Source organism: Eriocheir sinensis, chromosome 61 (assembly GCF_024679095.1).
Source record: "Eriocheir sinensis breed Jianghai 21 chromosome 61, ASM2467909v1, whole genome shotgun sequence".
NCBI lineage: Eukaryota > Metazoa > Arthropoda > Malacostraca > Decapoda > Varunidae > Eriocheir > Eriocheir sinensis.
The window spans coordinates 274,393-286,725 of record NC_066569.1 but is presented as its reverse complement, the minus strand read 5'-3'; the positions used below and the strand labels follow the sequence as shown (position 1 = coordinate 286,725).

Below are 12,333 nucleotides of genomic sequence, written 5' to 3'. Positions count from 1 at the left end.
CTATCCAAACCCCTTATGCAAGAGTTAACCAGCATCTGCACTCTTTCATCCCTCGCGCTGGTGACCTCTGGAACAATCTTCCTTCATCTGTATTTCCTCCTGCCTACGACTTGAACTCTTTCAGGAGGAGGGTATCAGGACACCTCTCCTCCTGAAATTGGCCTTTCTTTCGGCCACCTCTTTTGGTTCTTTTTTGTAGGATCAGCGAGTAGCGGGTTTTTTTTATTATTGTTTCCTTTTTTTGTGCCCTTGAGCTGTCTCGTTTGTTTAAAAAAAATATCCTTTATATCATAGTCGCCTATGTTTTATTGTGTAAGGTAACATGAAACAGCGTCACTATCTATAACGACTAATGTAGTTTAATCTATTTCTGCTTCTTGTAGGAGGTGTCACTGGCAACTGTACTAAAGAACAAGGTGTTGGCATGGCTTCCTACGGCTTTCGGACGGTTAGGACTTGCTGGGTCACACTGTTTGCTGCCTTGCTGCTACTGGGCTTGGCCCAGTTGATGTATCGCGACTGCAGGATAACACACGCCATCCAGGGGTGAGCCTTCGCCATGCGCACACACACACAAACACACACACACACATGGAGGTAAGAAGGATGAATTGCCAGGAGCAGCGCCTGCAATACTCACAAATGAAGCGAATTTTGTTAGCCTCATCCGCCACATTTTGGTAGTAGGCAAAGCGAAGTCTACATACTCTTACAGTATCAGTGCCTTACCCATAGCTGGGCACGATAACAGAAAACCTTATTCCCGATAACCGATAACTGATAATGAAAAACCTTATCGGTGATAACCGATATTCGTTAACTGGACACACAAATATAGGCGATAACCGATAACCGATACCCGATATAAATCCACAATTCCAATACTAGCTAGCGATAAGTCCAATAGGCGAAAACGATACTAGATTGATATCTCAGATAGAAAAACATAGATGAATTCAAATATTCATTATCTGTATTTTAGAAAACTTACAAAACCTGAAAACCACACGTTGACACGTACATATGGACGGTAATACTAGAAACGCCTGAACCGGTGTTGTGTTATTTGGCGTCCCCACCGTCAAAAGCTGGCGCTTTTGTTTACAAACACTGATCTCGTGAACTGTGCATGCTCAGACCAGCAAGCGTAGACCTGTGCAGTCTCACAAAGCTTTTTACCGTAATTAAGAGTTGCTGGAAGGCTGAATCAGACATACAGTACCACTACCACCATCCCCGCTGTTTCTAGAACGACACTCTGTACGAGTTGTATTTATATGTACAGAGTGTCGTTCTAGAAACAGCGAGGATGGTGGTACTGTATGTCTGATTCAGCTTTCCAGCAACTCTTAATGTGTTAAAAAGCTTTGTGAGACTGTACAGGTCTACGCTTACTGGTCTGAGCATGCGCAGTTCACGAGAGACCAGTGTTTGTAAACAAAAGCGCCAGCTCTTGACGATGGGACACCAAATAAAACAACACCGGGCGCCTTCAATACCATGGCATGCTCACAAACGAATATGGAATATCAAATTTGAGGCAGTGAATAATCATTTTGGGGGCAAAGTTAAATGATTTTTCTCTTTGATATATTGATTTTTGAGTAACATAAAAAAATAACCTAGTATTTGAATGGTGATGATCTAAGTATGAAATCGCACGCGCAGTAGGGAGACAACGTTTTTTTTTTTTTCTGAGAGGCGGAGAAAAGTAGCGATTATCGCTAGTTTGGTTAAAAAAGTAACGAAGATACCGATATATATTTAAATAAGTAGCGGATGGCCGATAACCAAATTTTTTTATCAGCGATGAAGTATCGCAATAACTTATCGCGATAACGCCCAGCTATGGCCTTACCCCACCACCCTACCCCATCCTTCCTCCATGGGTAAAATTATACCCTCCAGATATGTCAACTGGCTAACTTGCAACACATTCCTTCCGACCTACAAGCCGCGCGGATCCCGGCCTCTCCATCCTTCCAAGCTCCAAGAAATATGGAGGAAGTCACCTACCGAAACGGGTGTAAGCCCCTCTCGGTGAGGTATAAACGGGAAGCGAGGATGGTGCTGCAAGTCCACCAAAGACTCTTCCCGTGTCCTCTCTTTCCGTTTCCATGTTGTCTCATTAACACCAGAGAGTAAGTAGTTCAGCATGCTCTCTAAAGACAAATCTTCTTACTTTCCACACCATACTACATTCACGTAACACACATCATTTCCCCCCCCCCCCCAAAAAAAAAATCATAATGGCTAGACAACTCACAGCCTCGGACTCACCGTCTGGAGGGAGCGACCACAAATGCCCCTAGAGCGGACTCTCCCTTTGGCTCTCGGCCGAAGAGGTGTCTTGAGAGTTCCTCGAACTTTTTCTTTATTAACTTTTGCAACATTCGTGGTCTTCGTTCCAATTTTCATTCTGTGGAAAACCATCTCTCCTCCTCTAAACCTCATCTCATCTTCCTCACTAAAACCTAGGTCTCTGGGGCTAGACAGAAAGCTCTACTCTGTTCCCTCCTACGATCTCTATCCTAAATTTCAATTCAACCTGGATGTTGATGATCATTGCTCTCGTGCCCACGACCTTGACTCTTCAGAATTTTCCACCATCTTGATAATAATTCATTATCCTTCTATTACTAAACACGTTTGTGCTGTTTATCTCTCACCTAACTCTACTAACTATGTATTATTTTTTTTTTTACTATTTGAACTCTAAAGTGGATCACATCTTGACTCACTCTCCCTTCGCTGAAATCTCCATTCTAGGAGATTTCAATGTTCAGCACCAGCTTTGGCTTTCATCCTCATTCACTGACCAGCTTGGTGAACAAACCTTCAACTTTGCTCTCCTCAGTGATCTATAGCAGTTGGCTCAGAACCCTACACGTATTCCCGGCCACCTTGGAGACACGCCCAACATTCTTGACCTCTTTCTAACTTCTAACCCTTTGGCTTACTGTTAAACTGTTTTCTCCGTTGATGTCACGGTTTAGCACCATGACTACGTCGTTTCCTTATGACTAGGTTCTTGTTTGAGGGTGCCAGAGAGTATTTTAGTGTGGGTCGCCCGCTTTTCCCACAACCGAGGGGGTGTATTAGGTGTGTTGAGTTTCCCGCGCTGGCGTGGGCGCAACTGTCGCCATCCTGCCTCTCGCCGCTTCCTGGCTCGGCCAGAAGTTGCCAAACGTTGCATTTCTCCTCTGTTGAGACATTCTCAATTAAGCCTTGCGCACTTGTTATGTTGTTTCACTGTATTCTGGCATTGTGTAAGGCTGTATGTTGATAGCTAACTAACCAGCCGAGGTCTTGTTTTGTCAGAGGCCCTGTAAAGGGGCTATCACACTGGGTAAATTTCCCGTGGACCTTCAGTCAAACCACGATTTCCGCTGGCGTGGTTCTCATTTCCGTGGTTTTCTGACGTGTCCACGGTCTTTCGTAGCTACGGTAGATTTCACCGAAGGACGACGGTATTCTGGATCTGGATCTGGATAATAATGCACAGGGCACCAAAGAAGGTGCATAACACGCATATTGGTTGGCTGTTGGGGGGACGGGGGAGCCGAGTGTGCAGGGGAGTGAAGTGAATCAAGTGTAATTGTTAGTGTTGGTGTGTTGTGGTGACAATTGAGTATGTATTTGTTTTTTGAATGAGTCTATTGTATCGCAGTCTAAAATCTGTTGAGGGAGGCTGTTCCAGTCACGTATGGTGCGTGGCAAGTATGAGTACTTGTATGCGTCAGTGTTAGTATGATATGTTTGGTATTTATGGATGTGCGTGTTACGAGTACGTTGACTGTTTGCGTTGTGTAGGTATGTTTGTGGGTCAATATCAATGTGAGTGTTTGTGATCTTGTACACAAGTGTAAGTCTGTGTGCTTGTTTGCGTATGTGAAGAGGTTCCATGTTTATATGTTGTTTAATCCGTGTTGTGATTCCAGGCGTTCGAGTGTAATTGTTTGTAATGAACCTTACCGCCTTGGTGTTGATTTGCTCTAACCTATCAATGTTTCTGTGTGTGTAAGGATCCCACACCGTGGGGCAGGATTCCAGTGTTGGTCTCACAAGTGTGTCAAAAGCTATGTGTTTAATGTCAGGTGTGCAGTTATGTAAATTCCTCCTCAGGAACCCCAGTGTTCTGTTGGCTGTGGCACTGATATGGTCTATGTGGGTGTTGAATTTCAAGTTAGTTGAGAGATGGATACCAAGGTACTTGTGTGTGTGAACTGATTCTAAATTTGAATTGTGGAGAGTGTAAGTGTGATGGATGGGGCTGTGCTCTGGTTTGCATTTGTCTGGTCGGAAGTGCATCTTCCAGGTGCGTTCCCACCGCTTGAGGGCGTCCAAGTCGTTTTGTAGTAGTCTGCAGTCGTCACTAGTCTTTACTGCTACAAACAGTAAACTATCGTCGGCAAATAGTCTAGTGGAAGAGTTAGGCGTTGACAGTGGAAGATCGTTAATGTACAGAAGGAAAAGAAGGGGGCCTAGAACGGTGCCTTGTGGGACACCTGAAGAAACAGGGACAGTGTCAGATGAAGATCCGTCAAGAAGAACCCGTTGAGTCCGGTTAGTAAGAAATGCAGTGATCCAGTGAAGAATAGGTCCTGAAATACCGTAGTATTTTAATTTTAATGTCAGTCTTTTGTGCGGGACTTTGTCGAAGGCTTTGGCAAAATCTAACATAATAGTGTCAACTTGTTTAATGTCACGTCGGTCAAGTTTTTTTTTTTTTTTTTTTTTTTTTACATTACAGCCTATTGCGCCGGTAGGCTTCTTCCCGGTGGATCCTGATGGTCGGTCCAAGGCTTCTTCCCGGTAGGTCCTGATGGTCGGCCCAGCCCGTTCTGGCGCAGGCGAGTGTTTATAGTGGCGCCGTCTTGCATTGGCTCATGCTGCCCTCCCAGAGCTCATCTTTGATCCTAGAATCTAGAGTCCGGGTTGATAGGTGGTCTTCTGGACAGCATGTGGGTAGTTTTAAGCCACTCGGCGGCGGCTGAAAAATCCCAACTTGGTGGCACCGGGCGGGGATTGAACTCGCGTCCTCCTGAACACGAGGCCGTTACTTTGACGACTCAGCCACCGCCTCCCCGCCTCGTAGCCTCGTAATGTCGTGATATGTAGTAATGATATGTAGTAATGAGCGTTTAGGTCGAAAGCCGTGTTGTGAGTCAGTAAGGGTGTTGTTTGCGTCAAGGTGATTCATTATGTGTTTGTGTATTATGTGTTCGAAAATTTTACATGGAATCGATGTTAGTGAGATGGGGCGATAATTGGCTGGGTCAGTCCGGTCACCTGTCTTGAATAAAGGATTAATATTTGCCAAAAGCCAGTCAGAGGGTAATGAGGTGGATGATAGTGATTGGGTCAATATGGCCTGAAGGATGGGGGCAAAGGATTTCAGGATGAAGGCGGGAATGTTGTCGGGGCCAGTGGATTTAGTTGTATCGAGTCCTTCCAGTAATTTCTGTTTTCCGTTAGTCGTGATGTCAAGGGTGGCTATAGAGGGGAAGGGGCTGCGTGGCATGTTTGGTGTCAGGTTGTGTTCTTGTGTGTATACCGATTGGAACTGTGTGTTGTCTTTAAGCGATGTAATCGTGTTAGTGTCATGTTTGCGCGTCTAAAAGAACCTGAAAAGTTTCTTTTGTTATTTTTTACGTTGTCTGCGAGATAAGTTGCTATGTGTTTGCGTTCCGCTACTTTTATGTTTTTGGCAAATGTCTTTTGGTGGTTTTTGTAGGCGGTTCAATTATCTGTTGTGTTGTATGTCTGCGCGCGTCTGTAGAATCTTTGTTTCTTGCGATGTTGTCTGCGCAGATCCCTGGAAAACCAGGGGAGTGTGTACCTGCTAGAAAGTGTTTTTTTGTGGTATGTGTCTGTTCATAGAGTTGTGTATGGCGTGTTTCAGGTTGTTCCAGTTGGTGGACGGAAGTCTTGTGTGTGGGTCTGTCGCAAAAAAGTCGGTGCTGAAGGCAGTTAGGTCTTGTTTGATCATGTCTAAGTCAGCCCTTGAAAAAAGGAAAATCTGTCTGGGTCTCTGTTTATGTCTAATCGGTCGGAGGTCAGCGTCAACGATGAGTATGTCATGGTCACTAAGTCCTGGAACAACCTGAGTGTTTGTTATGTTAAGAATTCATAATCATCATCATCAGCAATAATAAGAAAAGAGAAGAAGAGGATGCTACACCCTACAGTCCCTATTCATTCGCTCAGCTATGAGTGTTGTTGCCTGGACGAAGGCCGCCGAGGTTACTTTAATTGAGAAAATACGGGACATGCCTTCCTCGTCTTCTAGACGTAGTTCTTGCAAAAGTTGCATCACTTCACTGCCCTCCTCTCTTCTTGCAATCCATTGCCGCCTCCACAGTCATTTCTATTTCCGTTGCTTGTATGAATTGAGTGTCACTTTGAGTGAAAACGGGGGTGCAAACAGGGACGTCAGGCGTCAGCCATATTTGTTTTTGTGAGAATGTGTCCGTCAAGACCACCGCTGCCAGATTATATCGTACTCAGAGCATAGTATTTACCGGTTCCTGACGCCTAACTATTCCCAAGAAACATCAGAAATTAACTATTTTAACGATAATTATAAGTAAATATCCTTATTGGGGTCCACGAGACAGTTTTTGGGTCGGAAGTCGGTAAATGTAAGAGGCTGAGTAAGACAATTTGGCAACGTTGGCAAGACCACGGAGCGCGGGGCAAGAGTGATTGGAAGACGACGGTAGTGTCTACGTAGGCAAAAATCGGCGATTTATGACTGAAGATCCACGGAAAATTTGCCCAGTGTAATATTCCCTTTATAGTTGCCTGAAATGCCAGCTTCGGCAGGGACTTGTATTCTTCTGCCCGTGCGAGGTGGCTCCTGTCTACGGTGACCCGCGGCCCCGAGCGTTGTTCTGCCCATGCCTCCCGTGCCTGTAAGAGAGAGAGATAACTATTTTGTTGCTTCTCCAGCCAGCCTCAAGGTTCACTCGGTGGAGGCTTGAGCGTCCTGCTGGTTACCAGGACCTCAACCGCCCGGATTCCATTTCCGGCACGGGGGGCAGACGTGTCTCTCTGCCTCGTGGGCTTACGTGGCTCCACTTTTGCGCTGAAGAGTACGGGAGCATCACCACGTGCCCTACGCCGGGACCCATGGCCTGGGTCATACTTAGATTAGGGCTCTGAAGACTGCAGTAACGAGTACCACATCATCTCGCCATAACTCTGCTCACGTTCCTGCACTGTAGTGTGTTCGTGCGTATGTCGTAGGATATCTGCCGAGTGGTGCACATGGTGTATTTAAGACTCTTGTAATAACATTGCACATAGTGTACAAGTCTATGCGCTTTTCCCTTGTGTGCCTGTGTGTACTTGTGGTTCCGCAGCCCCTGTCGAGCAGGTGGTTGATTTTTGTTTCCCTATCAGCCCCATAAGGAGTATCAAAGAATCCTTAACGGTCTTACTGTGAGTTCTGTGTGTTTAGTTGCCGTGGCCTTCTGCAGAGAGACGGAGGTGCCACATGTGTGTTAGTTAGCCTCTCAGCCTAAGTTGGCCCTGAACAGGATAAGAAACAGGTTAAGCCGTATTATTTACGCCTTTATTCGTTTGGGGTTACTCTTATACGGACTATTGATGCTGAACGGAGACTGAGCCTCGTTCTTTATCAGCGCAACATAAGTTTACGCCCTTGGCTTCACATAAAACCGTGACAATTGTGATCTTCCAATCACAACCTTATTTCTGTATTCTGTCCTATCGCTTATGTACATCTTTAGGAACCGGCAAAGAAGCGGTGCTACTGGCATTAATTTTCGCTTCAGCTCTGTGGGACGACCTGAGGATGTACTTTTCCGATTTCCCGTCGAATGATTATTGTTTCCAGGAGAGAGAACCCTCTTTGTGTGCCCAGCACCTCACTGAGATGATTGTCTCTTTAATGGAGGCACACGTTCCACGTTCTTTCTCTACCCTTGGTTCGATCACGCTTGTTCTCATGCTATCAAATAGTGAGAGGCGGCTTTCAAAAGGTACCAAAACCTTCGCATTCCTGCTAGTCACGATCTTTACATTTACGCCTGGAATCGTGCCAAATCTATTCTTATTCTTCGAGTAACGAAAAACTCTTTCATCAATAGAAAGCGCCGCAACCTTGCTTTCTCTTATTCTTCCAGAGGCTTCTGGCACATAGCCAAAAATATCTCCTCTAATTTCAATTCTTCATCTTCCCTACTCTCCTTTATGACAACAGCACCGCCGTCACATCTATCTCTAAGGCTCAAACTTTCTGCAAAAACTCCACTGTGAACGATTGTGGCCATATTCCTCCTACTCATCCCTCTCTGACTATACTATGCCTGTTATCTTGAGCATGATGCTGTCTATGTCCTTTCTAGCCTCAACCCTCAGAAGGCTTATGGGCCTGATGGAGTGCCTCCTGTTGTCCATAAACATTGTGCTACAGTGCTGACACCCTGCTTGGTCAAATTATTTCGCCTCTGCCTTTCAACATCAACCTTTCCTTCCTCCTGGAAGTATGCCTTCATACAGCCTGTGCCTAGGACGGGTGACAGTTCCAATCCCTCAAACTAACGTCCTATAGCTTTACTTTCCTGTCTTTCTAAAGCTTTTGAATCAACCCTTAACTGGAAGATTCATAATCATCAAACCACTTCTGATCTTCTATTTGATCGCCAGTATGGGTCCCGCAAGAGGCGTTCTACTGGTGATCTTGCTTTCTTAACTGACTTTTAGTCATCCTCTCTCAGCCATTTCAGTAAAACATTTATCGGTTGCCATAGATATATAAAAAGCTTTCGATGGAGTCTGGCACAAGTCTTTACTTCTTAAACTACCCTCCTACGGATTCTATCCCTCTCTCTGTACATTCATCTCCACTTTCCTTCTCCGGCTGTTCTATCTCTGCTCTGGTAGACGGTCACTGTTCTTCCCTAAAACCTATCAACAGTGGTGTCTTGCAATTCTCTGTCATATCTCCTATTCTCTTCCTATTATTCATCAATGATCTTCTTTCCATAACAAACTGTCCTATCCACTCGTACGCTGATGACTCTCCTCTGATTTATTCAACTTCTTTCAACAGCAGACCCTTTCAGTTGTAAATACAAGACTCCAGACTGGAGGCTGCAGAATGCTTAACCTCAGACCTTTCTATCATTTCTGATTGGGGCAGGAGAAACCTGGTGTTCTTCAGTGCCTCAAAAACTCAATTTCTCCGCCTATCAGCTCGACACAATCTTCCAGACACCTATCCCCTATTCCTCAACAACACTCAGCTGTCACCTTTTTCTACACTAAATATTCTCGGTCTATCCTTACCTCAGATTTTTTTTTAACAGAAAAGGAGACAGTTCAAGGGCGTAAAAAAAACAATAATGAAAAAAAAGCCCGCTACTTACTGCTCCTGAATAGAGTACAGAGGAGTGGCCAAAAAGAGAGGTCAATATCGGGAGGAGAGGTGTCCTGATACCCTCCTCTTGAAAGAGTTCAAGTCGTAGGCAGGAGGAAATACAGATGAAGGAAGATTGTTCCAGAGTTTACCAGCGTGAGGGATGAAAAAGTGAAGATGCTGGTTAACTCTTGTATAATGAGTTTGGACAGTATAGGGATGAGCTTGATTAGAAAGTCGTGTGAGGCGAGGCCGCGGGAGAGGGGGGGGGCAGCGGTTAGCAAGTTCAAAAGAGCAGTCAGCGTGAAAAAAAATATCGATAGAAGATAGAAAGAGAGGCAACATCGCGACGGAATTTAAGACGTAGAAGACTATAAGTAAGAGTAGGAGAGTTGATGAGATGAAGAGCCTTAGACTCCACTCTCTCCAATAGAGCTCTGTGAGTGTAGCCCCCCCACACGTGAGATGCATACTTCATACGAGGTCGGACAAGGCCTCTGTATATGGATAGCAGCTGTGCGGGGGGAGAACTGGCGGAGACGATACAGAACGCCCGACCTCGAGGAAGCTGATTTAGTGAGAGAGATGTGAAGTTTCCAGTTAAGATTTTGAGTTAAGGATAGACCGAGGATATTTAGTGTTGAAGAAGGTGACACCTAAGTGTTGTCGAAGAATAGGGGATAGGTGTTTGCAATATTGTATCGAGTTGATAGGTGGAGAAATTGAGTTTTTGAGGCATTGAAGGAAACAGGTTCTTTCTGCCTCAATGGGAAATGATAGCGAGGTCTGAGGTTAAGCGTTCTGCAGCCTCCAGTCTGGAGTCATGCACTTCCTGTTGGGATGGTCTTCTATTGAAATAAGTTGAATAATGCAGAGTGGAATCGTCGGCGTATGAGTGGACAGGACAGTTTGTTATGGAAAGATCATTGATGAATAACAGTATGAGAGTGGGTGATAGGACATAGCCCTGTGGAAAACCACTGTTAATGGGTTTAAGGGAAGAACAGTGACCGTCTACCACCGCAAAGATAGAACGACCGGAAAAGAAAGGAACAGAGAGAGGGATATAATCCGAAAGAGGGCAGTTTAGAAAGCAAAGACTTGTGCCAGACTCTATCGAAGACTTTCGATATGTATAAGGCAACAGAGAAAGTTTTACCATAACGGCTAAGAGAGGATGACCAAGAGTCAGTAAAGAAAGCAAGAAGATCGCCAGTAGAACGCCCCTAGCGGAACCCATACTTGCGATCAGATAGAAGGTTAGAAGTGGAAAGGTGCTTTTGAATCATCCAGTTAAGGATTGATTCAAAAGCTTTAGATAGAGAAGTAAGTAAAGCTATAGGACGGTAGTTTGAGGGATTGGAACGGTCACCCTTCTTAGGCACAGGCTGTACGAAGGCGTACTCCAAGCAGGAAGGAAAGGTAGAAGTTGATAGGCAGAGACGAATGAGTTTGACTAGGCAGAGTGTCAGGATGGAAGCACAGTTTTTAAGGACAATAAGTGGCACTCCATCAGGTCCATAAGCCTTCTGAGAGTTGAGGCCAGAGAGGGCATAGAAAACATCATTTGGAAGAATCTTAATAACAGGCATAAAGGAGTCAGAGGGGGGATGAGTAGGAGGAATATGCCCAGAATTGTCCAGAGTGGAGTTCTTACAGAAAGTTTGAGCGAAGAGTTCAGCCTTAGAGATAGATAAGACGGCGGTGCTGCCGTCAGGGTTAAGAAGAGGAGGAAAAGAGGAAGAAGTGAAATTGGAGGAGATATTTTTGGCTAGGTGCCATAAGTCACGGGAAGAAGAAAAAAAGCAAGGTTTTGACAGTGTCTATTTATGAAAAATCTTTTAGTAAGTTGAAGAACAAATTTAACACGGTTCCGGGCAGAAATATAAAGATCATGGTTAGCAGGAGTGCGAAGGCTCTGGTACCTTTTGTGAGCTGCCTCTATCTTTAATAGCACGATAACAAGCATGATTAAACCAAGGCTTTTTAGCATGAGGAGTAGAGAAAGAACGTGGATTGTATGCCTCCATTTCGGAGACAATCACTTCTTTGATGCGCGGGGCACACACAGAGGGGTCTGTCTCCTGGAAGCAGTAGTTATTTTCTGGGGAAATCGGAAAAGTACATCCTCAGGTCGTCCCACCGAGCAAAATGCCAGAAACATCGCCTCCTCCGTGGGTTCAGAGGATGTACAGGAGCAATAGGACAGGATACAGAAATAAGGTTGTGATCGGAGGAACCCAACGTAGAGAGCAGTTTGACAGCAAACAGAAGGGTTAGAGGTAAGGAAGAGGTTTAGTATGTTGGTCCGGTCTCCAAGACGGTCGGGAATACGTGTAGGGAGCTGAACCAAATGCTATTGATCGTTGAGGAGAGCAAAGTTGTAGGCTTGTTCACCGGGCTGGTCAGTGAAAGAGGATGAAAGCCAAAGCTGGTGGTGAACATTGAAATCTCCCAAGATGGAGATTTCAGCTAAGGGAGAGTGGGTCAAAATGTGCTCCACTTTAGAGTTCAAGAAGTCAAAGAATTTTACAAAGTTAGTAGAGTTAGGTGAGAGATAAACAGTACAGATGTATTTAGTAATAGATTAACAATGAATTCTTAGCCAGATGGTGGAAAATTCAGAAGAGTCAATGTCGTGGGCACGAGAGCAAGTGATGTCGTTGCGCACGTAGGCGCATCATCCAGCTTTGAATTGAAATTTAGGATACATGTGGTAGGAGGGAACAGAGTAGAGACTGCTGTCAGTAGCCTCAGAAATCTGTGAATATCAACTGGAAACTTCACATCTCCTCTCTTACTAAATCAGCTTCCTCGAGGTTGGGCGTTCTGTATCGTCTCCCGCAATTTATTTTCCCCGGCACAGATGCTGTCCATATATAGGGGCCTTGTCCGCCGTCGTATGGAGTATGCATCTTACGTGTGTGTGTAGGGGGGATGGGTTC

General features: G+C 45.1%; 1 protein-coding gene across 1 annotated transcript in view; it reads left to right on the top strand.

The window, feature by feature from the left end:
• The first annotated feature begins 333 nt into the window (after positions 1–333).
• The window catches only part of LOC126986054 (alpha-(1,6)-fucosyltransferase-like), a 98,801-nt gene continuing 86,801 nt past the window's right edge, over positions 334–12,333 (top strand). Inside the window, exon 1 of the mRNA XM_050841733.1 lies at positions 334–546. Within this exon, the coding sequence (XP_050697690.1) occupies positions 425–546 (122 nt within the window). The 5' untranslated portion in view covers positions 334–424. The remainder of the gene's footprint in view (positions 547–12,333) is intronic.